The sequence below is a fragment of the Bubalus bubalis genome, chromosome 2 (assembly GCF_019923935.1).
Source record: "Bubalus bubalis isolate 160015118507 breed Murrah chromosome 2, NDDB_SH_1, whole genome shotgun sequence".
NCBI classification, from domain to species: domain Eukaryota; kingdom Metazoa; phylum Chordata; class Mammalia; order Artiodactyla; family Bovidae; genus Bubalus; species Bubalus bubalis.
This window is the reverse complement of record NC_059158.1, coordinates 173,396,575-173,423,752: the sequence shown is the minus strand read 5'-3', so window position 1 is coordinate 173,423,752 and position 27,178 is coordinate 173,396,575. Positions and strand designations below refer to the sequence as shown.

Genomic DNA, 27,178 nt, shown 5'->3' with positions numbered 1-27,178 from the left:
AAGGGCTCGGCCAGACTGGGGCAGTTGGCAGCGACGGTCACTTTGTCCGGGAGAGGCCGTGGGAGGGGCAAGGCCTCGGTTCTCACCTTCGGGACCCAAAGACTATATCCAGTAACGGATTCTGGTGATTTCTGCAGGGTTGTCTACCTCCGGGCGGGGGAGGATCCCCTTGACTTGCGATCATTTTAGCAGTTGAATCAAAGATGCAGTTGACCCAGAAAATACTTTCTGTGAAAGTGCAAACTCTTCTTTTGAGTCGTTTCCCTCCACTCCGTGCGTTTGGGAAAGGAATGAATGACTTCCCCAGCACTTCTCAGGGTTTCCTGGAGGGTGAGGGAAGTCAGGTTGGCATAAATGGATAAGGATGTCAACTCTGGACTCAAACCAATCTCGGTGCCAGTCCTAGCCTGAGCGTGTTATATGAAAATTTGAACCTCAGTTTCCTCCTCTGCAAAAGAGGAAGTAATGATTTTACCTACTGTACTGGGTTCTTGGGAGGTTAACATTAGTTTATGCTTGTAAAGTGTTAATACTTTTTACAGTGCTTCATGAGAAGTAGTTCTCAGTAAATGCTAACAATTGAGCAGATTTTCATTATTCTCTGGTGAAGCTGCAGGAGTGTTGTCAGAAAGAGCGGGTGGATTTCAAAGCTGCTTTTGGCGCTGGAATAAAGACATTCTCTCAGGGGCATGTGGGAGTTTGTTGCTAACACTCGTGTTGGCATCTGCCCTCTCCTGGAAGACATGCGATGTTCTTGGTTCACTTTTCTATTTTTGGCCTCTTCCTTGTGTCAGGCATTGCTTGTAGCCAATAACTGTTGAGTTGAATTGGAACCATGGGAAGGTTGGGAGGGTCCCTGCCAGAGTGCGGATAAATGTGCTTCTGGAAGCAGTGTACCCTACGAGCTTCTTTTCCAGGAGAAGTGGTGATCCTCGGGTTGTGCCAAGGATGCAGAGCACCGAAAGCAAGTGGAGTTGATGTGAATAACATTTCCACGTTGTATGCCAAGTGCAGTTGGAGAAAGATTTGAAGAAAATATGTGGTTAGATTTTTGCAAAGTCAAGGGAGTATTTGCATGATCCAGTAGAATCTAGAATATTTGCAGATAGAAAGCCAAAGGAAATAGGTTTTGAGTATTATTGCTAGAAAGGCGCATCTTCTAGTGAAAAATACAGGTGCCTGGGGGGAGGCTCTGTAGATAAGACCATTCTCCAAGAAGTATTGGGCCTGGGACTTCCCTGGTAGTCCAGGGGCTAAGACTCTGTACTCCCAATATAGGGGACTTGGGTTCTATCCCTAGTCAGGGAATTAGATCTCACAGCTGCAACGAACACCTGGCTCAGCCAAATAAATAAATGAATACTTCTTAAAAAAGAATTGGGCCTATTTAATAATCTTCCTTATTTACCAATTCCTTATCCCTCTGTCCCTCCCCCTTTTTCTTCTTTGCTAAAAAGGAAAGAGGGGGAAAAAGCAATATATGCACACAGTAAAAGATCCTAACAGTATGGAAAGGTTATAAATGAAAAATGAAATCATTCCAAAAACCTCCTACCTCTAGTCCCTCTTTTCAAGTTTCAGTTCAGTTCAGTTGCTCAGTCGTGTCTGACTCTTTGCGACCCCATGGACTGCTGCATGCCAGGCCTCCCTGTCCATCACCAACTTCCAGGGTTTGCTCAAACTCATGTCCATCGAGTTGGTGATCCCATCCAACCATCTCATCCTCTGTCGTCCCCTTCTCCTCCTGCCCTCAGTCTTTCCCAGCATCGGGGTCTTTTCCAATGAGTCAGTTCTTTGCATCAGGTGGCCAAAGTATTGGAGCTTCAGCTTCAGCATCAGTCCTTCTAATGAATATTCAGGACTGATTTCTTTTAGGATGGATCTCCTTGCTGTCCAAGGGACTCTCAAGAGTCTTCTCCAAAACCACAGTTCAAAAGCATCAATTCTTCGGTGTTCAGCCTTCTTTATAGTCCTACTCTCACATCTGTACATGACTACTGGAAAAACCATAGCTTTGACTATATATGAACCTTTGTTGACAAAGTAATGTCTGTGCTTCTTGATATGCTGTCTAGGTTTGCCATAGTCTTTTAATTTCATGACTGCAGTCACCATCTGTAGTGATTTTGGAGCCCAAGAAAATAAGTCTGTCACTGTTTCCATTGTTTCCCCATCTATTTGCCATGAAGTGATGGGACTGGATGCCATGATCTTTGTTTTTGAATGTTGAGTTTTAAGCCGGTTTTTTCCACTCTCCTCTTTCACTTTCATCAAGAGGCTCTTTAGTTCCTCTTCTCTTTCTGCCATAAGGGTGATGTCATCTGCATATCTGAGGTTATTGATATTTCTCTTGGTAATCTTGATTTCAGCTTGTGCTTCATCCAGCCTGGCATTTCTCATGATGTACTCTGCATATAAGTTAAATAAGCAGGGTGACAATAACAGCCTTGACGTACTCCTTTTCCTATTTGGAACCAGTCCTTTGTTCCATGTCCAGTTCTAACTGTTGCTTCTTGGCCTGCATACAGATTTCTCAGGAGGCAGGTCAGGTGGTCTGGTATTCCTATCTCTTTAAGAATTTTCCACAGTTTGTTATGATCCACACAGTCAAAAGCTTTGGCCTAGTCAATGAAGCAGAAGTAGATGTTTTTCTGGAACTCTGTTGCTTTTTCTGTGATCCAACTGATGCTGGCAATTTGATCCCTGGTTCCTATCTGCCTTTTCTAAATCCAGCTTGAACATCTAAAAGTTCTCAGTTCACGTACTGTTGAGGTTATCTGCTATTAACTCTTGCTCATATAACCTTCCAGAAAAAAATTCTTACATATACCAACAAAAACATATGTGTATCCCATCTAGGTGATGGAATAATACTGTACATTTTGTTTTGCATCTTATATTTTTCCTTAATATATCTTGGTGAGTTTTTTATATGAACACACAGAATTCTCACTCTTTAAAGCATGGTTGCCTCGTCTTCCACTGTGTGAATATACCTCATTGATTTAACTTGCCCCCTACTGGTGAATGTTCTGATTGTTTCTACTTTTGTGCTTATACAAAAACCTGGTGTGATGGGCATCTCTCAGCTTCTGATTTGATGTACTTTTGGGAATACATCCAAAAGGATAAGTTTTTAGCCATGAAATTTTGGGAGCAAAAGATGTGTAATTTTTGTGGGGGTGGGGCACGCCATACCTCATTTGGGGATCTTAGTTTACTGACCAGGGATTGAACCTGTGCTCCCTGCAGTGGAAGTGCAATCTTAACCCACTGGACCACCAGGGAAATCCCCAAAGATGTGTACCTTTTAACTTTTGATAAATATTGGCAAATTCCTGTCTAAAATGGTGTTCCCAATGATATTTCTATCAACAGTGGATATTATTACTTTGAAAATTTTTTACCAGTCTGATCGGTTTTCTTTCAGTTCTGAGGAAGAACAGAATTTGATATTTAAATGTAGCATTCTCCTGTATCTTGCTTTCCCCTTGATATGATTGCCAAAAAGAGGAAGGTTTGGCTGGAGCATTTAGAAGAGGTGAGAATGACCAGGAACTCTTAATCCTGTGAAAACTTTCAGGGTTGATTTATTTGGGAGGAGAAGAGTTTTTCGGATATCAGACAGTTCTCTTCCTTTCTAAATCAAAATGTTAATTTTAACTACTTTGGATGAAAAAACATTCCCAAAATTATAACCTCCTGGAGTTTAAAATGAATATAAAAAGAATCATCTTGATGACTTAGGCCCATCCATCATAGCCCTGGGGTATAATTTAGTGATGTCCTTAGGCCATCTTGAATATGTAGGAGCATTTAATACCCTTAGCTAAGTGGCCTTAGGCTGATATTTTGAAAAAATGTCTGGGTCTGTTTTTGACAACTTTTTTAAAACCTTTTCCTAGCTATCAATTCTCACTTTTAAGTTTGTCAGTTTACTTACAGAGGCTTCTTTACTTCTTTGTTCTCTAGTTTCTAAACTTAATGTGTCACTTATAAATGTGTAGAAAGTAGGTGTAAATTGCCACTTAATGAGGTTGTTGCTGGTCTTTTGTGAGTACAGTCTGTTAGGTTAACACACAGGCCTTGAGGTATCTCTTGGCAGTGGACTCTGTCTGCTGGTAGAGGTGCCTCATTTCTCTTGGGTGGGGTAATTGTTGTGTTCCACTTGTAGAAAAGAAGAGGGCTGAAGAGTTATTAGCTGTGGTTGGCAGCTTTCACTAGGCCTTTTGGGATCCCAGTAGAAGAAGAAGATATAGGAACTTCTCTGAGCTCAATGGGTCAGTAAATAAAAGGGGTAAGTTGATCGATGGCTACGTGGTTTGTGTGATGAGAAAAGATAGAGAGAAAGGCTCAGGGGAGGTCAGCTTCTGTCTTCCTCACTTGCAGAAGGGTTTTAAACTTGATTTATGTTTTATATTTGTTTTAGGGACTTCCCTGGTGGCTCAGATGGTAAAGAATCTGCCTGCAATGTAGGAGACCTGGGTTCAATCCCTAAGTCAGGAAGATCCCTGGAGAAGGGAACGGCTACCCACTCCAATATTCTTGCCTGAAGGGCTCCTCTGTCCATGGGGTCAGAAGAGTCAGACAGGAGTGAGCAGTTAACAATTGTATTTGTTATATACTTGTTCTACTTAGCGGGTAAGAGAGGAGTATTCTTTTGTATTCAGCTAACCTACTTTGTCGGAGAAGGCAATGGCACCCCACTCCAGTAGTCTTGCCTGGAAAATCCCATGGGCGGAGGAGCCTGGTGGGCTGCAGTCCATGGGGTCGCTAAGAGTCGGACATGACTGAGCGACTTCACTTTCACTTTTCACTTTCATGCACTGGAGAAGGAAATGGCAACCCACTCCAGTGTTTTTGTCTGGAGAATCCCAGGGATGGGGGAGCCTGCTTGGCTGCTGTCTATGGGGTCGCACAGAGTCGGACACGACTGAAGTGACTTAGCAGCAGCAGCAGCAGCAGCAGCAACCTACTTTGTCCAAAGCACTGCCGAATGCTGTGAAAGTGTTAGTTTCTCTGTTGTGTCAACTCTTTGTGATCCCATGGACTGTCGCCTGCCAGGCTTCTCTGTCCATGAAATCCTCTAAGAATACTGGCAAGAATATTAGAGTGGGTAGCCATTCCCTTCTCCAGGGGATCTTCCTGACCCAGGGATGGAACCTGGTTCTTCCACATTATAGGCAGATTCTTTACCATCTGAGCCACAAGGGGAGCCCTGCCAAGTGCTTTATGGGAAATCAAATGAAATAAGATATGGCTCATGCCTTCTAAGGGTTTATAGTCCACTGACAGAGAAGGACCGAGACATAAAAAATACAGAGAAGAGAATGAAGGGTTGTGGAGTCAATCAATTAGGACTATCTCAGTTGCACTGAGAAAATTCAACCAAAACAAAAAGGGACTTCTGGCTTCTGGCACAGCATGAGCTGGGGCTCAGATGGTTTCCCTGGCCTCCATCTGTTGCTCCTGTTTGAACTGGGCCATCATCTGTATTAGGCTGGTTCCCCTTGTGGTGAGGCAGCAGCATCCCTCATATCCCACATGCCCACAGAGCGGAGAGCCATTCTTTTTTTGGATCCCCCAGCAAATGTTTCATTGCTTTTCATTGGCTCTGGCCTAGTCACATGGCCATCTCTGAGCCACTCACTGTGGTCAGAGGGTAAGTTATGTTGATGGGTTTAGCCTGTGTTACAGCTTACACATCTGGAGCCTGGGCGTGGTGCTAGTTTTATGCAAAGCACATTGGCTGTGGATGGGGCAAGGATGATTCCATCAAAGCCAAAAAGGGCAATAAAATCATAAGAATGGAGAATGCAAAAAAAAAAGAGAGAGAGAGAGAATGCATTCTGGCTAGCCCAAGCATCCACCAAGTGTTCCCACAAACTTATGGTAATGAGTGTGAGCTGAGACTAGACATGCCAGTCCCTAAGTTCTGTACTGGGACACTGGAGACTGAACTGGAGACCGTAATTCTTAGATTCAGGTATTATTTATATTTTGAGCCTTAAAGAAAGTCGAATGTCATTTATAAGAGCATGAACTCTGGAGGTTTTGAGTCTTGGCTCTGTTGCAGCTGGATCATCACCATCCTCTGAGTCTTAAAAGTACAATAGTGTAAGTATAATATTAGTCTTTACTCATAGGGTTGTTATAAAAGCTCACAGAAAGAATCTATGTAAAATACTAAGTACTGCACCCACATAGAGTTAGCTATAGTTACTTTTACTGTTTCTCATTAGTTAACCCCGTTAGACAATCTTTAATTTTTGTTAGCCCGTATTATAAAGATATTATTTAACTGGGTTTTGGGGAAGAATTTTTTAAAAAAAGAACATCTTATTTGTAAGGTTGGCATTTGTGAACTGAAAAAAAACAACAAAAAATCTTGGCAGAGATCCAGGCTCCTTTTGAGCAGCAGCAGCTGGTGGAGAAATGGAGATGCAATCCTATTATGCCAAGCTCTTGGGGGAGCTGAATGAACAGCGGCAGAGGGACTTCTTCTGCGACTGCAGCATCATCGTGGAAGGGCGGATCTTCAAGGCCCACAGGAACATCTTGTTTGCCAACAGCGGCTACTTCCGCGCCCTGCTCATTCACTACATCCAGGACAGCGGGCGGCACAGCACCGCCTCCCTGGACATCGTCACCTCCGACGCCTTCTCCACCATCTTAGACTTCCTCTATTCTGGAAAGTTGGATTTGTGTGGGGAGAACGTGATTGAAGTTATGTCGGCTGCCAGCTACCTGCAGATGAACGACGTGGTAAACTTCTGCAAGACATACATCAGATCCTCCCTTGACATCTGCAGAAAGATGGAGAAGGAGGCTGCAGTGGCGGCTGCGGTGGCCGCAGCAGCAGCAGCCGCGGCAGCGGCCGCAGCGGCTGCCGCAGCTCATCAAGTGGACAGTGGAAGCCCCAAGAAAGGGACCGCTGGTGAGACCAAGAGCTTGGTCTCTCGAGCCGAGGGGGAGGAGAGTGTGGACCGACCAAGAGAGTCCCCCAGTGGTGATCACAGAGGCTGCTGCCCTCTGGAACTGGTGGGGAAAGACAGCCAGGGTGGAAGTGGCTGGGCCGACAGTGACCGCTCCACTTGGCCAGAACAGATGGAACCCAAGGTGGAGTTGGGTGCTGCGGAGGTGGAGGTAGATGAACAGCTGCAGCCGCCTGCCACCGCACTGAGCCTGGCCCACCGGGAGGGGGGTTTGCCCAGTAGCCAGGCTATCGACTTGGCTTACAGTAACTACCATGTTAAGCAGTTCCTGGAGGCACTCCTGCGCAACAGTGCCCTCCAGAGCAAAGAGGATGTGGATCATCACTTTTCTCAGAGTTTGGAGGGAAGACCAGACGGTGCAGGAGTAGCAGCCATGAGTTCCATGATGGATGTGCAGACTGACTGGTATGGAGAGGACTCAGGTGAGCTGCATGAGCCTCCATCATCTCTGCTGCTCATTTCGCACATGCGTGTGTGCCTTCTGGTCTCCCACCATCACCTGCATCATTGTCATTGTCACTCGCATCATCATCACCACCATCAGCATCCCTGTCATCACCATCGCCACCGTCATCTCCACATTATCACTGCCACCACTGCCGATAGTATTAATTGAGCAGCTGCTGTGTCCAGGGCATTGGCTCTTCACATTTTTTTTTTTTAACCTCTACTAGAGTATAAGCGTGTTGAATGCAATTTGGAGACATGGAAAGAACCCGCCCTCTTCTACTAACCACAAGGAGGACTTTGGTGAATTCATTACATTTCTTTGAACCCTTTTTTTTTTCAGGAAATAATCACTCCCACCTTGCCTTCTTACAGAGTTGAGGACCAAATGAAAAGGTTTTCAGAACTTTTTTTTCTCACATATGAGAACATGTTCTGTACAGGTAGGAAATTTATCCTTCTTTGTGTCAACCGTGGTGCCTGGCCCATGTACTCAGGTAACATGTCGTGGCTGATAGTGTGATGTCCTGGAGAGTATTTGAGACTTGAATTGGGCTTCATGTAAGTAAATTTCTTGTATCCTTTGGTAGGATTTTGTGTTTTAAGAGAACTTAGTTTTTTGCCTGAGCAATTCTGAGAGATGGGATAATATGGTTAACTCTTCTTACAGATGAGCTAATTGTGTTGTAAACTGTCTTGTAGGAGATGGAAATAGATGTGGCTGTCTCCTTACTGATGAAAGTACCCTTGGCTTCTTTTCAAGCCAAGACATTAATGAGTCACATTTCTAATTCACCCTTCAGTACTGTGCACTGAAAGTCCACTAAGTAAGGGGGGGTGATCTGCTCTTATTCGTTACTAAATGACTATTTTGAGACTTAAAAAAAAAATAACAGGTTCACATGGGGTCCTGAAAGTTGGACACAACTTAGCAGCTAAACAACACCACACAGGAGAAACCCAGGAAAACTGAGTTTGTCTGGAGACTTTTAAATTTCTTTTTTTTTTTTTTTTAACATTTTTTAATGAAAAATTACTTCATCCCTGCATCAAAATTTCATTTTTTGTAAAAATCAAGAATGCTCTGTATGTCTGACCTAATCTAGACTTGCAAAACTTGCAAATATGGTTTCTGGTCGCCAGAGACATTGGCTTAACGAGCATGCAAAAGGTAGTGGTTGTTTTCAGTGATTACCCTATGGGAACTTATTGAAATCTAATTTCTTTTTAAAAACATAATTATTAATTTTCGGCTGCACTTGGTCTTCACTGCTGCACCTGGGGTTTCTCTAGGTGCAGGAGCAGGGCTACTCCTCACTGCAGTGCATGGGCTCCTCACTGCGGTGGCTTCTCTCGTTGGGGAGCACAGGTTCAAGGCGTGGGGACTTGGGTAGTTGCAGCTCGCAGGCTCAGTAGTTTAAGCATGCGGCAGTTTAGTTGCCTTGCAGCATGTGGAATCTTCCAGACCAGCGATGGACCCTGTGTCTCTTGCATTGGCAGGCAGATTCTTAACTATTGGACCACCAGGGACTTCCAAAATCTAATCTCTGTGTAAGAGTAGCACTTCACAGTTTGTGTTCCCCTTCTCCATCCCTCAGCCCCTCATAGTGCCATCTAAGTTAGGTGGAGGAAGTATGGAGAAATTGAGACCCAGAGGGTTTGGTGAGTTCCTTAAGGATATAGAACTGGCACATGTCACCACTAATGCTCTTTAATAGCAACCCAGGCTGGCTTCATTTCACTCATGAAACAAACTGTGAAGGCTGCACAGGTGGTTAGAGGATTTCAGTGCACTGATTTTGTCTCTCAACCCCTCTGCCTGTATCACAAGTATCAAGAAATAGACATTCAGATCTACACCACCTTCATTCAGATCCATCTGTCCATCTATAAAGTCAGCTTTCCAACTCATCCTGGGGCAGAGCAGTCTCCTGGCTGCTTGCCGCGCCTGTTGTCTGCCAGGTTTTGATTCCATTTGCATGGCTCCAGGGTACATTTACTCCAAGTGCCAAGGGACACAGTAGGACTGATTTGTTTGGTTTTTCATATATTTGCTCAAATACTTGAGCACTTTCCTTGTGAAGATACAAAGATAAGTCAGACATGGCTCCAGCTCTCAAAAAACTGATGGTTTCTTATAGAAGCTAAGCTGTGTGAAAGTGGCACCGTGCAGTACAAGGTACTAGGGCTGGAAGACAGATGGAGGTGTGAATTTCACAGCGGTCCAGAAGCAGAACTGGCTTCCAGCTGTTAGGGAGGCTTTATGAAAGTGGCATCAGAGTACTCACTACTGTATATAAAATCGATAAGTAGTGACTTATTGTATAGCACAGGGAGCTATATTCAATATCTTGCTGTAACATATTAATATAATGCAAAAGAATCTGAAAAAGGATATGTATATGTATAGCAATCACCTTGCTATACACCTGAAACTAACACAATATGGCAAATCAACTGTATTTCAATTTTTTAAAAAAGGGGCATTTGAGGGTAAGAAGAGAAAACAGGGAGAAATTGGAGTCAATCATGGAAAGCCTTAAATGTAAGAGGTAAGTTTCTATCTATAGGCACAGGGGAATTTTTGGTAGTTTCTGAGCTTGGGAGTGGACAGGAAAGATTAATTTGGCCTCAGCATAAGGTAGCGAAGAAATGGGAGACTGGGGCAGGGAGATGGTGAGGAGGCAGTTATAGTACTTGTGTATTCACTCATCTCTGACACTAGCAGACACTGTCAAAGCATGTGGTCCTCCTATAATCTCTTCTCCCCTGGACCTCCCAATGCCAGCCTCACTACCTCCTGTTGCTTCCTGAAAAGTTCATCTGTATTGGCCACTTCTACCGTTTTACCTCCCATTCTTTTCTCAGCCCACTGTGAGGAAAGACCCCTACCCAGCACCCCACCCGCTTCATGAGGTCAGCTGTACATTTCCAGAGCTGATCCAGTGAGTAATTTTCAGATGTTATCTTTCTGACCACTCTCAGTAGTTAACTCTGATCTTTCCTTGAAATTCTTTCTTCCCCTGGCTTCTGACACCTTGAGTACCCATTGCTGTTACCTTTGTCCATTTCTTTTCAGCCTCATCATGGGATTGTTTAATGTCAGTGTGTCCAGCATTCCATCATGGCCTTGCTTCTTTAACATCTTATCATTCCTGTTCATTTGTTCATTTAACAGATATTTATTGAGCACTTCCTGTATGCCAGGCACTATTCGTTTATAGTGAACGAATATTCGTTTATAACAGTGAACAAAAGACAGTGCTTGTCCTCGTGGAGCTGACATTCTAGCGTTGTGAGCCAGACAGTAAACACATAAGCACCTATAATATGAAGAAGAACTAAAGCAGGGACAGAGTTGACTGAGCGTGAGGGAATGCTATTTTATTTACTGTTGACCAGGACTTGCTAACAGGTTACCTTTAAGCAAAGACCTTAAGTGAGTAAGAGAGCAAACTGCAGAGATATCAGGGGGAACATTCCAGGCAGAGAGAAGAGCAAGGTGCAAAGGCCCAGGTGTAGGATCACACTTGGCAGGTGAACAAAAGGAACAGCCAGGATGCTAGTGTGGCTGGAGTGGAGTGAGCAAGGCAGAAAGTGTTGGGGGATAAGGTTGGAGAGGCTGAGTAAGGGTGGACCAGGTAGGCCCTTGAAGGCGATGAGAAGGTCTTTGAGTATTGCTCCACAGAAAGCAACTTGAGATGACATGTATTAAAAGGATCCTTCTGAGTACTGTGTGCAGTTACCTTCTAAGTGGGCCTCTTGCTTCTCCTCTCGCTTTCCTGTAGACTACAGGGGAGCATAGGCTATGGGGAGCATAGACTTTCGGGGAGCGAGGTGGGAGCAGGAGGACCGCTTAGGAGGTGACTGCAGTAACCGAGGTGAGAGGTGTGCGCCTTCTTCTTTTTCTTTTTTTTTAAAATAGATTTTATTTATTTTGTCTTATTTATTGATTTATTTGGCTGCACCAGGTCTTAGTTATGGCATGTAAACTCTTAGTTACAGCACATAAACTCTCAGTTATGCATGCGGGTTCTAGTGCCCTGACCGGGGATTGGACCTGGACCCCCTGCATTGGGAGCACAGTCTTAATCTCTGGACTACCTGGGAAGTCCCATTTTTCTATTTTTAAAAATTTTATTTTATTGTTGGGGTATAATTGCTTTACAAGGTTGTGTTTCTGCTGTACAACAAAGTGAGTCAGCTATTTGTATATATATAGCCCCTCCCTCTTGTGCCTCTCTCCCACCCCACTCTCCTTGAATCAGTGTGGTAGCAGTAGATAGGTGAGATGTGATTGGGTTAGGACTGTACTGACTCTGAAAGATAGAGCTGACCAGAGTTTCTAATGGCTGTATGAGTGTTAGGAGAAAAAGAAGCATTAAAGATGGCCTTAATGTTTTTACCTTGAGCGACTGATTTAAATGTTATGTTTGTGGTGCCTGTTGGATATCCCAGTGAAGATGTGCAGTAAGCGATTACATCTGTAAGTCAGAGCTGAGATATAAATCTAGGGTCATTGTTGGATCTGCGCAATTTAAATCCTGTGTATTCCATAGATCTAGAAGGAGAAGATAAGAGACCTAAGGACTGAGCCCTGGGAAGCTCCAACATTGAGAGGTCAGGAAAATGAGGGAGCCAGTGGAGGAAGCTGAGAAGGGGCAGTGGGCGAGGTAGCAGAGAATCAAGAGTGCTGCTGTACTTCCCTGGTGGTCCAGTGGGTAAGACTCTGTGCTTCCAGTGCAGAGGGTGCAGGTTTGATCCCTGGTGGGGAAAGTAAGATCCCACGTGGTGCATGGCACAACCAAGGAAGGAAGGAAGAGTGATGGATGTCAAGAGAGAAAACGTTTCAAGATAAAGGAGAAATCAACAACGTCCAGTACTGTGTGTAGGCAGATTGAGGACTGATCATTGGGTTTATTAATGGAGAGGTCATGGGTGAGCAGTATGAATGAAGTGGTGGGGAAAAGACCAAATGGAGTAGGCTTAGACGAGGACTCAGAGACTCCCCTGGCAGTCCAGTGGTTAAGATTTCCCTTTCCAATGCAAGGAGTGCAGGTTTGATCCCTGGTCAGGGAGCTAAGATCCCATGTGCCTTAGGACCAAAAAAATCAAAACATGAAACAGAAGCAATATTGTAACAAATTCAGTAAAGACTTAAAAAATGGGAGGGGAAACATCAAATAGGATGCCTAAAACTTAAAGAAAAATTAAAATAGATAAGCAACAAAGATATATTGTACAGCACAGTGAATTGTAATCATTTTCTTATAAGGGAGCATAAATTGTAAAAATACTGAATCACTATGCTATACACCTGAAACCTATATAATATTGTAAATAAACTATACTTCATAAAAATAATAAAATAAAATGGTGATTATGGTGATTATTGGAATATTAGAATAAAGCACTAAGCCGAGAGACCTCAAAAAAAAAAAAAAAACAAAACCCTCAAATGTAGATGTGAAGATGGTATAGTACTTCTTTTAAGAAATTTACTGTGAAGGGAACAAAGAAATGCTTCCATGGCTGGAAGGGGATGTGAGGTTAAGGTCTCCTGCACTGCAGGCAGATTCTTTACTGTCTGAGCCACCGGGGAAACCCAAGTTTCAGCTTAGGTAGGAGAAAAATTCGGGAGATGGATGATGGTGAGAATTGCAGAACCATGTGAATGTACTTAGTGCTACTGAGCTGTACAGTTAAATATGGTTAAAATAGTCTGTTTTATATTATGTGATCTTCACCACATAAAAAAACATTAAAAAAATGTGCTGCTTGGGTCCCACCCCACCCATTAGCTTGGGATGGAGATTGGGCATTAGTATTGTTTTTCATTTTAAGCTGCATTGTTATATGCAGGCAAAGTTGAGAGCTCTTCGTCTAGGATTGGGTGGCTGAGGTGGATTGGAGGATAAGGTCTCTGGAAGAAAGGAGATCCAGGAACAGAGGGGCCAGGGCATTGGAAGGGTCATTTTTGGTATTCACACCAAGAATTTTTCCAGGAGTAGAGTCTGAAGGCAATGTGATCAAATCTCCAAGGAGCAAGATGACCCGGGGACTCCTAGATGACTGTAATAAGGATGAGCATCGGTATCATCTGATGGGATGACCTTCAAAACATCTTAGGCTTTTGCTCTGGAGATGACAGTGAAGCCCGAGGAAGACCCACCCTCCCCTGATCCAGGGTGTCAAGGCCATGGGTTAACGGAATCAGGGTGCTTAGGGGACAGCCAGGCCTCAGTTAAAGCAACCACTCAATCTACTAAGGACTCATAACTGTATTCTTTGCTTCTTTCCCCAAGCTCCAGATTGATCTCTCTAATCCAAGTATCCCACCCCCGCCACCCCACCAAAAAAAAAATGGATGCACTGAGCCTGCCTCAAACATGATAAAATCCCGACTGACCTCATTCATCCTGCACCTGCTTTTCCTCCTGTGTTCCCTGCCTTGGTTTATTCCACCATCACCTATCACGTCAGCTAACCTAGAATCAGTGTCATTTAGAATCTTCCCTTTCCTCTGCTCTGTCCTCCCCATTGAGGTCATCATGTGCTGTGAATTTTATTTCTCAATCCTCTCTCCTCCTCTCCACCTCCACAATCACAGGCTTTAGTTCTGTCTTCTCTCATCCCCTCCCCCCTGGACTTCCTGCCTTTAATCTTGCCTCTCTTAAACCTTCCCCTGCATTATCCCCAGAGGAATCCTTTAAAAGTCATATCACCTTGTACCTTCCTTGCTTAAAACCCTACCTGCTTAAAGGATAAAGTCTGAGTTCATTAACATGTTAGTGTTGCAGAGGCAGGGATTTTTGTCTTTTCTGATCACTACTGTATCCCCAGGGCCTAGAACCCAGTCTGGCACATTGTAGGTGCTCAGGATAAATTTGCTGAGTGAATTCATAAATGTGACCTTGGGACCTTCCCCAGAAGTTCTTGCCCCTTTCCTTGGCTTCATTCCTCATTCTTCTCCACCCTGCTTTCTATTCCCTATTCTCATTTACCTCTGTGCCTAAACTTGTGCTGTTTTCCCTGCCTGAGATACCCTTTCTCTTTCTCAAACTCCCAGTGAACTCCTATTCATCCTTCAAAACCTTGCTCAAAGGTCACCTCTCCTGTGAGATCATCTCTGAACTCCAGGAGAGAATTCATTATTTTCACTATCTTTCTTTCTTCTTTTTAAAAAATTTTTATTAGAGTACAGTTGTTTTCCAATGTTGTATTAGTTTCTGCTGTGCAGCAAAATGAATCAGTTTATGTATACATATGTGCTGTGCTGTGCTTAGTTACTCAGTTGTGTCCGACTCTTTGCGACTCCATGGACTGCAGCCTTTCAGGCTCCTCTGTCCTTGGGGATTTTCCAGGCAAGAATACTGGAGTGGGTTGCCATGCCCTCCTCCTGGGGATCTTCCCAACCCAGGGATTGAACCCGCGTCTCCTGCATTGCAGGCAGATTCTTTACCAACTGAGCCATCAGGGAAGCCCAGGTATACACATATCCCCTCTTTTTAGATTTCCTTCCCATTTAGGTCACCATAGAGCTACGCTGGTGGCTCAGATGGTAAAGAATCCCCCTGCAATGCAGGAGACCCAGGTTTGATCTCTGGGGCAGGAAGATCCCTTGGAAAAGGGAATGGCAACCCACTCCAGTATTCTTATCTGGAGAATCCCATGGACAGAGGAGCCTGGCAGGCAGCAGTCCATGGGGTCACAGAGTCAGACATGACTGAGCACAGGGCATTGAGTAGAATTCTCTGTGTTATACAGTAGATTCTTATTAGTTATCTGTTTTATACACACTAGTGTATATATGTCAATCCAAATCTCCAAATTCATCCCACCACCACCCTTGTCTACATTTCTTCATCACTTTAAACTTTGCATTTGTTACATTATATTGTATGACTTTGTTTACATGTTTTTCTCTCCTGCTAGACTTATCTTCTTGAGTGAAGAAACAAGTATCTTGATAAAAATGCATCTTGACACAGTGCCTCACATGTAATAGGCATTCAGGTGAACTACTCTTCTGGGGGAATCAGATCATAAGAGAGAAGGGAAATGTTGCAATAATTCATACTTTTCTGATGGAGATGTAGTTAATGGTTATTTTTTCCCCTGAGGCCTAACAGTGGACCCATTTTACTTAATGTTTTTGTAAATAATCAGGAAGAAGGTGGTAGCATAATGCCAGGCTGATGGGGATAAATGATAAGAAGAGTCCACAGTGCCAGGGGAGTGAGCAGGAAACTGGTCTCTCAGCACCAGTGTAAGCAGTGAGAAGTAAATAATCCAACATGTATATGCAGTGCTGAGCCATGAGCTGCTGCTTTTATTCCGGGAGACAGATTTTGGAGTCATTATTGTTGTTTAGTCGCTCAGTCATGTATGGCTCTTTGCAACCTCATGGACTGCAGCACACCAGGCTTCCCTGTCCTTCACCATCTCCCAGAGTTTGCTCAAACTCATGTCCATTGAGTTGATGATGCCATCCAACCATCTCATCCTCTGTTGCCCCTTTCTCTTCCTGCCCTCAGTCTTTCCCAGCATCAGGGTCTTCTCCAATGAGTCAGCTCTTCTCATCAGGTGGCCAAAGTATTGGAGCTTCAGCTTCAGCATCAGTCCTTATGATAAATATTCAGGGTTGATTTCCTTTAGGATTGACTGGTTTGATCTCCTTCATTATAGATTATGCAAAATGTTAGACATTATCAGCATGGGAACTAGAAGCTAAAGAAGATAATCTCCACCCTTACATAGAATGATGTTGGGTACTGACTTGACATTCAGCTCGCCATACTTTTGGCAGCACCTCAGGAAAGGTATAAAGCCCAGGTAAGTGTCCCAAGAAGGTCTCAGAGAAAAGGAGTTACTCCTGCGTTGAGAGAGACTGCAGGAGCCTGGCCAGATTAATCAGGACAGAAACACCGAGGTGATGATGATGTGACAAAAATGGCTGACATTTATGAGAGCTTCTTATGTGCCGGGTGCTGTGTTTCAGGTATTACCTCATTTCGTTCTTACACAATCCTGTGAGGTGGGAATTATTATTATCCCTGTTTTACAGATGAGTGAATTAAAGCACAGAGAAGTCAGGTGAGATGTCCAAGGTCACAGCTTGTAAGTGGCAGAGCCAGAACGGGACTCCTAATTTCTATGCCTGGAAAACTTGAGTTATTAGTGCCTCCACATATATGATATGATCAAATTCTGTAAAATCCTGAAGGGCATGGATAGAGGAAATGAGTCTCAGAATACTGCCAATAGGGTAACTCAGGAAACTTGAAAGGGTCAGTCTCTATACATGCGGGTGATAATCATGTTGTCACCCTAACAGCTGTATGAACAAGGTGGAAAAAAAAAGGGAAAAAGATTTAAATGAATTTTTAGATATTTGATGATCTCATATATACAGAGTTAATATAAATTCCAAACAGTGTGGGGGCTGCTTTATAGCAAACCTCTTCTACATATGCCTGAAAGCTATTCCGGGAGCTGTTGTCAAAGAAAGCATGAAACCTGGTCTGGAGGTCTGATCCATCATAATAGTTGTTTGTTTTTTTCCACACATTTTTGAGGGTCATTTTATCAGTTCAGGAGGTTTGCATTAGTCAACTCAGGCAGCCATAACAGAATATCACAGGCTGAGTAGTTTTATCAACAGAAATTTATTATCTCACAGTTTTGGAGGCTCACTCTGAAATCGAGCTGCCAGCATGGTTGGTTTCTAGTGAGAGCTCTCTTCCTGGCTTACAGACAACTACCTTTTTGCTTGTCCTCACGTGACCTGTCCTCTGTGCAAGAATAGAGAGAGAAAGCCATCGTTCCTGGCACCTCTGGCATTGTTCCTCTTCTTATAAGGATCCCAGTCCTATCAGATAAGAGCTCTACCCTTGTGACCTCATTTAACCTTAATTACCTCCTTAAAGGCCCTGTCTTTACATACAAGTGGCACTGGAGGTTATGACTTTGAGATAGGAATATGTAGGGAGGGATGCAATTCATTCTATAACAGGGTCTCGATCATTATTTTCCTAAAATGAAATCAAGGAGAATAGACATTATCAGAGTGAGTATTATTTTGGAAAGTGTTTCAAGCTGTCCACATGAGGATACGTGTGTTCTCAGGCTGTAACATGAGCGCTGTTTCTAACTCTGAGCCACAGAGAAGTTTGAAAGCTGATGCCTCACAGCATTCCTTGCAGTCTTGTATCAGAAGCCCGTTTCCCTCTCTGGCTGACCCGGAGCCCAGCAGAGTCAGGGTCTGCAGACACCGTCTTGCTATTAGCTGCTGGTAGAGTTGGGATTCTCCCTCTCCAACTGGGCTGGTGGAGTTCTCCTGCTCTAGATTCCATCCATTGGAGGGCAGCCAGTCTTGTTGCTGCTTACAGTACCGTTTGTTCCCCAGGTGATGTGCTGGTGGTGCCCATCAAGCTGCACAAGTGTCCTTTCTGCCCCTACAGTGCCAAACAGAAGGGCATCCTTAAGCGGCATATCCGCTCGCACACGGGGGAGCGGCCCTATCCTTGTGAGACCTGTGGCAAGAGGTTCACTCGACAGGAGCATCTGCGGAGTCACGCGCTCAGTGTAAGTGTTGCAGCTGGTGGGTCTCTCAGGATGGCAGAGAGTGGCGGGGCATGGAAGGTGCTTCATGAAATGTGTTTAATGTAAAGGTGAAGCCCCTCAGTCTTTCACTTCTCTGTCCACTGGGGTATTGTCAGAGAATTTTAAACATGTATTTATGCTACTAAATTATAGCTGGGTTAGTGGAAAAAGAAAAAGTGAAAACTTATACGGTTACAAACTAGTCTTCCTAGAAGGAAAGTTAAGAAAGTTCAGATCCTAGTCTGAGGATGGTTGTCAAAAGGCAGAGAACACTGGGGCTTAGGAATTGGGGGGTCTGTTCCCCCAAGGGTAAGCTGCAGCCTCGGTTTCCCACCCAACCTCAGCACCCCGGGGTGGGGAAGAGGTATAACACCATTTATAGGGCTGCCTGTGAGCAGCAAAGGGGACCCCTGGCCAAGGGGCCCTCCCTGCCCACTGGCTGCTGCCTAGGATTCTGTCTTCCATGTAAGTGGGTGAGTCCCAGCTGCTAAAAAGCATTCAGACCATGTAGAAAAGCATTGTATTTAAGATTATCTTTGAGCAAGGCAGCCACCAGGGACTTCCCTGGTGGCTCAGATGGTAAAGAATCCACCTACAATACAGGACACCTGGGGTCAATCCCTGGTTTGGGAAGATCCCCTGGAGAAAGGAATGGCTACCCACTCCAGTATTCTTGCCTGCAGAATTCCACGGACAGAGGAGTCTGGCAGGCTACATTCCACGGGGTCGCAGAGTCAGGCATGACTGAGTGACTAACACTTGAACAAGTCAATGAGTCTTTGAAAGCTCCGACATAAAAATGATTTGGATTTCAAAAGACACTCTCAAGAATGTGAAAAGACAACCCACAGAATGGGAGTGGTGCCACTTCACACAAACTTGGATTGCTATAATAAGAAATTTATAATAACACGGTGCTGGTGAAGAGGTGGAGAAACTGGAATCCTCATATACTGCTAGTGGGAACACAAAATGGTGCAGCCACTGAGCAAGACAGTTCAGTGTTTCCTCCAAAGGTTAGGCATAAAGTCACCACTGTCGCTCAGTCATGTCTGACTCTTTGAGACCCCATGGACTGTGGCCCCCCAGGCTCCTCTGGACCCTGGAGAAGGGAATGGCTACCCACTCCAGTATTCTTGCCTGGAGAATCCCATGGACAGAGGAGCCCCCAAAATAGAAACAATCCAAATATTTATCACTGATGAATGAATAAACAAAATGTGGTGTATCCCTATAATGGACTATTGTTTAGCCATAAAATGAGATGAAGTCCTGATACATGCTACAACATGGAATAACCTTGAAAGCATTAGGCTCCGTGAAAGCGGCAAGTCACCAAGGCTATCTATTATGTGATTCCATTTATATGAAATATACAAAGTGGGCAGACCCATAGCGATAGAGAGTAGATTGGTGGTTGAAGCCTGTGGGGATGGGAGAGATAAGACCATTAATGGGCACAGGTTTTCTTTATGGAGTGATGAAAATGTCCTAAAATTAGATGGTGGTGATAGTTGTACAACCTTATGAGTGTACTAAAAACCACTGAATTGTACACTTTAAAAGGGTGAATTTTATGATATGTGAATTACAGTTTTGATAGTATCTAGACTTAGATACATTCAAGGTGACTGACTGACTGCCTTTCCTCTCAGTGTTGGACCCAGCACACTTGTCTGAGAATGGCTTTATCCTAAGATGTTAAGTTTTTGTTTGGCCTTTTTTTTTTTTTTTTTTCCAAATTAATCTCCAATCCATCTTGGCAAAAATCGGTCCCTGGGTGCCTCTAAGATGTTTCATTGGTTGTAATCCCCATTCCACTCTGTACTAGATCCAGTCTACTATTCAAAGGCTCCATCAGGCTGTAAGGGTCACAAACACACTCAGGTTGACTCAGGAAACTCAGGAAACCTCATGGGAACCCAGGACATGTAAGGGCAGCTCCAGCAACCTAAGTATTGTTATTGGTCCTTCTCCTGCATCAGCCTCTCTGTCTGTCTCGCTTCTTGTATGTATCCTGCATCCAGAGCTCTCCACAAGGGAGGCTCTTATTCATTCACAGATCCCCAGTTGGCTGGAGTTCCTGAAGAGCGCACACTTCAGATAGATAGTTCCTTATACAAAGAGGACCCCTGGGGCTGCTGTCCTCATGAGGAGTTGCATGGGGTTAGGAGATCAAGTTCTCTTTTCTAGTATGCAAAGCTCTTTTCATATGTAAGGAACACATTTATCAACAAAAAAGTCAAGGCTGAAGCATCCGCTGGCATGTTTGGGAAATCTGCCTTCTTAATAACTAAACATTCCAAAGTATTTAAGAAGCCATGCCTAAAATCCTAATTGGTTCACCGATTGCCCTTTCCATGCCAGGCACTAGGGATACAGTAACAGATGTGACACAGAGGACAGAGAACATGGGTGAAGCTAGTCTGTGACCTCGTGGAGCTGATAATCTATTAATTTCTATAGATCTATAATCTAGTAAATTATAAATCTATAACCTAGTAAATTTTACCAATGATTTGTTAGACATGAAGGGAGAAGTATAGGTGAGACTATATAGCTGGGAGATCTAATCTGGCCTGGAGCATCAGAAAAGACTTTCTTGAAAGGCATTAGTGGAAATTCCTTGACAATCCAGTGGTAAGGACTCCATGCTTTCACTGCCAAGGTGCCAGTTTCATCACTGTTCAGGGATCTAAGATCCTATAAGCCTGTGGCACAGCCAAAAACACCACAAAAGGACTTTAGTAAGTGGGGGGGTAGTAGGGAGGAGGGCTTGCTCCATGCACATCCGATGGCCCTGGGCTGGAAAGGATCTTGATGAGGCTGAGATGGTGGCAGAAAAAAACAAAAGGGAGAGTGGTGAGAAATGCAGCCGGAAGGTCATCCAGGGGCCATATCACATGGGGCCCTGAAGGCCATGGCTCCTCCTCTTTTCTCTGACATGCACTGTGCTGGTGATTTTAGGTGCATAGATCCAACCGTCCAATCATCTGCAAGGGCTGCAGAAGAACCTTCACGAGTCACCTGTCGCCGGGGCTGCGGCGCTTCGGGCTGTGTAACAGCTGCACCTGCGTTACAGACACGCACGACGACGATGACGAATTGATGCCCATCAACCTTAGCCTGGTGGAGGCGTCGTTCGAGAGCCAAGAAAAGAGTGACACAGACAATGACTGGCCGATCTATGTGGAGTCTGGGGAGGAAAATGACCCCGCTGGAGAGGATTCTGACGACAGACCTCAAATTCAGCCCAACTTATCTGGTGGAGACACGCTTACGTAGCAGTAACTTGGTGGAGGAGAGGGTTTAGAAGTTGTTCTTGCTGATTCTGTGAGTGAAAGCCACCCTTTGTCCACTGTCGTGGAACCCTGAGAGGAACATTTTTTCACTGCCAATTATTTGCATTTCTGTTAGGCTGCACAGTGGAGGTTGGTTTCTGTGACTCAGAGGACTAACGACTTTTTAGCGGTGCCCCTGGTTTCCGAAGGCTTTCTGAGTGAATCAAGGTTGGCCCTGAGGCTTGCTGTTTTTTCTAGAGCTATGCATCCAAACTCTGGTTTGGAGAAAGATAAGAAAACCTCTGCAGCTGTTTTTGTAGTTTCTCAGTCTTCTGCATTCCTGTGTCGTCATCCTCTTTCTCTGAAAAGGTGGGCAAGGATATATTAAATTTCGAGATCAGTCTTACCTCTGCCAAGCCTCTCCTGATCAATTCCGTACTTTAACTTTCTGGTAAAGTGTTAAGCAGAAAGCTTGCTTGATTTAAGGTAGGCAGGGCTGTCTGGCTTTATGATTGTAAAAGGTACTTTCTAAATCTAAGATTGCAGTTTTAGAGGCTGAGGGTATTTATGTGCAGACAAGCAGGGAAATGAGCTGAAAGGCTCCTTATGGCACTGTGACTTGCCCCCGTCAAATTACATTTTAAGTTAGCCCCAGGAAGGGAGCCTGAGAGCCCAGGTCTGGGTGGTTTCCCTGTCTGGCTTGGTGTTTGACGATTGTGCGCACACAAATAACCCGTTTTACGATCATAAAGCAAGTCATTTGGGCAAAGCTCAAAATGCTCCTCTGTGTTTTCCAGCCATTTCTGAGAGCCACCACTGTGTAACCTGGCAATGCAGGCATCACTGCCATTCTTTTACTTTATGAATAGAACTTTAATTGGAGGGAAAGGGTAAGCCTACATAAGCAAGTTATATTTCCAAATTGTTTACCTTTAAAAGATCATCTGGAGGGAAAGGGAAGGTTAGTAGAAGAACAGGTTTTTAAAACCAGTCTGTTCTTTATTCACTTTGCAGCCATACAATTATTCTAACAAAAGAGACTGTATTTCTTTAAAAGGCTAAAGAACAAGAAGTATTATGGATTAAAGATATTTCGGGCACTTCCATAATTTTGTCTTATGTTTAAGTATCCAAAATGGATTTTAAAGGAAATTCCTTTTCTTCCTTTAATTTTTTGGGACCCCATGGACTGTAGCCCTCCAGGCTCCTCTGTCCATGGGATTCTCCAGGCCAGAATATTGGAGTGGGTTGTCATTCCCTTCTTCAGGGGATCTTCCCAACCCAGGGATTGAACCTGGTTCTCCCACATTATAGGCAAATTCTTTACCGTCTGTACCACCAGGGAAGCCCTTCTTTAATTTTACTATAATTATATTTCAAAAGGTAGTAAAAAATATCACTTTCTACCTCTTTAACCAAAAAAATATAAATTTGCTTGTAAATAAATGTTAGCATTGAAGGGTTCAGAAAGTGTTTAGACTATGCTTCTCAACAGAAGTTGGAACTCCAGGACAGTGCTGCTCAGACTGTGGCCTGAAACTGCAGCTCCATGAATTCCTGGATCCCAGTCCATACAGTAGGGCCATACCCTGGCCTGCAGTTGATTGGAAATTTAAAAATGGGTCTTTTGGGAATTCCCTGAAGTCCAATGGTTAGGACTCCATGCTTCTGCTGCAGGGGTCCTGGGTTCCATCCCTGGTCCGGGGGACTGAACTCCCTGGAAGGCACACTGCGCAGCAAACAAAAAAACCAACAACAAAAAAATGTTACCTCTTTTATCAGAGGTAGTTGGCAAATTATTGTTCTAGGTCAAGAGTTACACATGGAAAATTATCAAGGACCAGAAATACTTTTCTTATCAGAAATGAGACTATTAGTGTTTTAGAAGAGGGACCTTAGCAAGAGGGAAACCTAAATGGAGGTGTAAAAGATATACTTTGCAATGAGTTTTGTTATCTTTTGCTTTCTTTGTCTAAAGTATTTCTGATGTTTTAATTTGACCTTTCTACCTCACAGCTCAACTCTCGGCCTGCTTTCTCCAGCAGAGCAATGATCCTCTCTGGTGACCCCATGGTCTATTCATATCCCTGGGTGCAAGATAAAACGTTTTACATTAGGGATTTTACTCTAAGACAGTGATTTTCAACTGGGGGTGATTTTGCTCCCCAGAGGACCTGTATCCGTCAGTGTCTGGAGACCCTCTCAGGTGTCATCGCTTGGGGTGGGGTGCTGCTGGCGTCCAGTGGGTGGAGGCAGGGATGCTGCTAAATGCCCTACAAGGTATAGGACGATCCCTACAGCAAAGATGAATGTAGTCCTCAATGTCAAGAGTACCAATGTTGAGAAACCAGCTGTAAGATAAAGCAGGATTTTAAAAAATTATATCTTTAATAACTTAATTTTGTTGTGCATTTTAGACTACCTTTTACCTTCATAATATTTATTAGATCCTTATGCTTCCCTGGTGGCTCAGATGGTAAAGAATATGCCTGCAGTGCAGGAGAGCTGGGTTCAGTTCCTGGGTCAGGAAGATACCCTGGAGAAGGGCATGGCAACCCACTCTAGTATTCTTGCCTGGAAAATTTCATGGACAGAGGAGCCTGGCAGTCTATAGTCCATGGGGTCGCAAAAAGTTGGGCACAACTGAGCGACTTACACTTTCACTTACACTCCCACAAGTTTTGGAAAATAGTGGATTCATAAAATGAGGGCACTGAGGCCAGATGATAGATGGTCCATGACTTGCCTGAGATCTAATTAGGTTTGTGATGTGGAAACTTAGAAATTCTGATCTGATTCGTACTGCTAGAACTATTACTGGGCTCTGATTTTAAAGTAGCAAAATCATTGAGAGGAAAATGGAATGTGAAGCTTATTATTTAAACAATTCTCTTTCTCTGTAATGTCTCAGATTGTTACATTCCTGGTTGGCTATTTGGAGTTTGTGTGTGCATTGGGAATAACTAGATTTGGTAGTTGAATTCTATTACATTTAAGGGAGATAATTTCTCTGTGTGGACTATCATATAAACTGCCCTCAGTTTTAAATTTATGTTCACATTTGGTGGTCAGTATTTTTAACCTACACAGTGTCTCTGAGGTTTAATTTGTGGAGTTGGTGATATTTTTATAAGTAGATTCATAGTTTGTCCAATGCAGACCATTCATGATCTAGTTTATATTTGTCATCTTTCTGGCACATTCAATCCAGATCTTTTTGTCTTCTATTACATATATTGAATGAATGGGAACAAGATTCTTACTTGTAATGGAATTTTAAGATGGCATCCTTGGAAAGTTGTTTCTCTTGGAAAAAGGGAACAGGCTCTCAAGGCAAGGGTTAGAAAGGAATGAAAATAAGGCACGTTATCTGTAATACATTTAGAAATCATCATCATGGCTTCTGGTCATTTGGTGGAAAGATGCCATTCTGATGTAAATATTTGGGTGGTCACTAGACTTTGAATATTCCTTAAGAAAGCTATTGACTTAGTGGTCTGCAAAATATTGTGAAATTGAGTATTCTGGAGGATATACAGGTCAGAATACAACAAAGGTGTTTTTTGTTTTTCTTGTTAATTGATGTTGTGATAAACCCCATGGAGAGAAAGGCAACTGGTAGGACTACGAGTGCTGATTCTGAGGGCGGTGGGAAGACAGGAGTGGCCTTCGGTTACCTGAATTACTGCTGCTTCATTTGGACTTCTGAGTTGTTCTTGTGTGTCCTCTGTGCATTGACAATATATTATCTCCGTGAAGTCTAGTATGGTGGGGTAGGGAGGGGCACGGGGTTGGGGTGGGTGAGAAGTTCCCATCACAATGTTTTGAGCATCACCACTGTACTTCCTGCTGTTGCTTGTCCCTTGTAGCTTGCTTTGTGCTTTCACAAGGTCACACTACCTTCTGACTCAAAAAGGAGGCTGCTTTATTCAGCTGCTTATGATAGGCAGTGTTTTCATTGATTTTTGTTCAATATTTCCACCAAATATGGCTGTGTTCCTCACACCTCTCATTAAAGTTCTGACAATTTGAATTCTTTTCTTCAAATAATGCTTCTGTAGAGATAAATGGAAAGTTGTTTGTTTGGCAGGGGTGGCTTGGTTAGTTTCTAATATGTTCCTAGTTTTCAGAGGTGACACTAACTCACACCATTGTGATCAGATGATATGGAGTCTTCATAACTTGAGGAGGACATTTAGCATCTGTTCTGATCCTCCAGGTGGATAATATTACTACCGCCAATTCTTCATGGGCAATTGTGGTTTGGGGGAGCAGTTTTTATATCCATCATTTGATTTTTTTTTTTTTGTCCTCTCTCAATAGCATCTTAAAAATCAGTGGGGGTTAGGATTGGGGTTATGTGCTTATATGAAGAAGGTTTAGCAATAACTAGCTTGGGGATTTTAAAGGCAGGTGTCAATTTGAGATAAATGTCTTGGTGGCATGTAATGGATATGGATTATATGTCATGCCGACTGTGAAGGGCATAGTTAGGATTTTTTTAGAAGCAGAACATGCTAGAACATGCCAAACAGTTTCACATATTTCTACTACCCATGGTCTCTGTGGAGCTTCTTCTACCAGAAACAGCAAGCAAATAGTAATAAGGTGCCTTCCAGGAGGCTCAACTAGATGTTTAGAAACAGTCAAACTCATAAACCGTCACATCAGATTCACTAAGAAGGAGATAGGATGGTGGACTTTCCCTGGTGGTCCAGTGGTTAAGGATCTGCCCTCTAATGAAGGGGATGCCGGTTTGATCCCTGGCTGGGGAACTAAGATCCCACGTCCCGCAGAGTGCCTGAATGCCACAACTAGAAAGTCCGTGTGCTAAAGCTAGACCCGACACAGCCAAATAAATAAATATTTTTTAAGAAAGAAGGTTATAGGATGGGAAGCACGGCTCACCGACAGGGCAGAGCCAGATATTACTCTTTCATCAGAGTCCCTTCATCTGTCTGTGTGACTCAGGTGCAAGGAGATAGACGCACATCCTGCAAGTACGGAAGCTATTCTGGCTTAAAAGCTTCTTGTTCCATTGGAGCGAGTATCTCTTATAACAACTCCACTGAAATATCTTCCCCACAAGAGACATGTCTCTTCCAAGAGTCACTATAGACAGGGAAGCCCAGAGCTGTGGCTTCCTATCAGGCATTTAATAGTTCTCCCAGTTTAGAGTTTACCAACTCGGGATCATTTCTACCATATGGAATGTTGCCTAGCAATGTGGTTGATATACTACTCTTCATTAGGTTGCTGGGGGAACAGAGCTGGAAAATTAACCCAAGGTTAAATTCTCACACAGAAGGGGAAAATGTTTTGTTATACCTTTGCCAAATGGTATGCTGAGCAATTATACAACAGATACTACACCTATTTCCTATAAAATATAGCCAGAGAAAATTCCTACAAAGAGATGGCCTACACCAACTTATTTTTCCTTCCTTGAGGAGTATTCATTCTTTGTACTTAGTTACTTGTGATTAATACACTCTGCAAATTTTGCTGAGGTGTATTTAAGAGTTGGATGAATGGTCCCACCAAAATGTCTTGTATCCTTTTGCACTACTCATCATAGGCAGGTATAGTGTGACATCCTATAGGGACATCATTAAATGGAAATTTCTGGGGATTCCATCATTAACACCTTGATAGGAACCTGTGTCCACCTGGCAACCACCAAACACCAGGTTTTATATAATGGTGCCTCTTATCATTGGATCATGTGGTGCTACCCTTGCCTGCTTCTGTTGCTCCTCGCAGATCAATAAATGAGGACAGCCGGTTATTTATTCAACAGGTATCCAGTAATTATTTATTTAGGGGTACCTGTGAGATACATCAATGAAC

General features: G+C 43.6%; 1 protein-coding gene across 1 annotated transcript; it reads left to right on the top strand.

Moving 5' to 3' along the window:
- Positions 1 to 6,360: 6,360 nt before the first annotated feature.
- ZBTB8B (zinc finger and BTB domain containing 8B) lies at positions 6,361 to 21,981 on the top strand. Its single transcript, XM_006054643.3, has 3 exons — positions 6,361 to 7,417; positions 17,851 to 18,029; positions 21,015 to 21,981. The coding sequence occupies exons 1-3, from the start codon at positions 6,436 to 6,438 to the stop codon at positions 21,330 to 21,332; spliced, it is 1,479 nt and encodes a 492-aa protein (XP_006054705.2). The 5' UTR covers positions 6,361 to 6,435; the 3' UTR covers positions 21,333 to 21,981.
- Positions 21,982 to 27,178: the final 5,197 nt, after the last annotated feature.

What these genes read in the sequence shown, in the direction of transcription:
- ZBTB8B (XM_006054643.3), top strand. Translation starts at nt 6,436, where the DNA reads ATGGAGATGCAATCCTATTATGCCAAGCTCTTGGGGGAGCTGAATGAA. An exon ending in CTGGTATGGAGAGGACTCAG is followed by an intron (nt 7,418 to 17,850) that starts GTGAGCTGCATG and finishes TTTGTTCCCCAG; the next exon opens with GTGATGTGCTGGTGGTGCCC. An exon ending in TGCGGAGTCACGCGCTCAGT is followed by an intron (nt 18,030 to 21,014) that starts GTAAGTGTTGCA and finishes TGGTGATTTTAG; the next exon opens with GTGCATAGATCCAACCGTCC.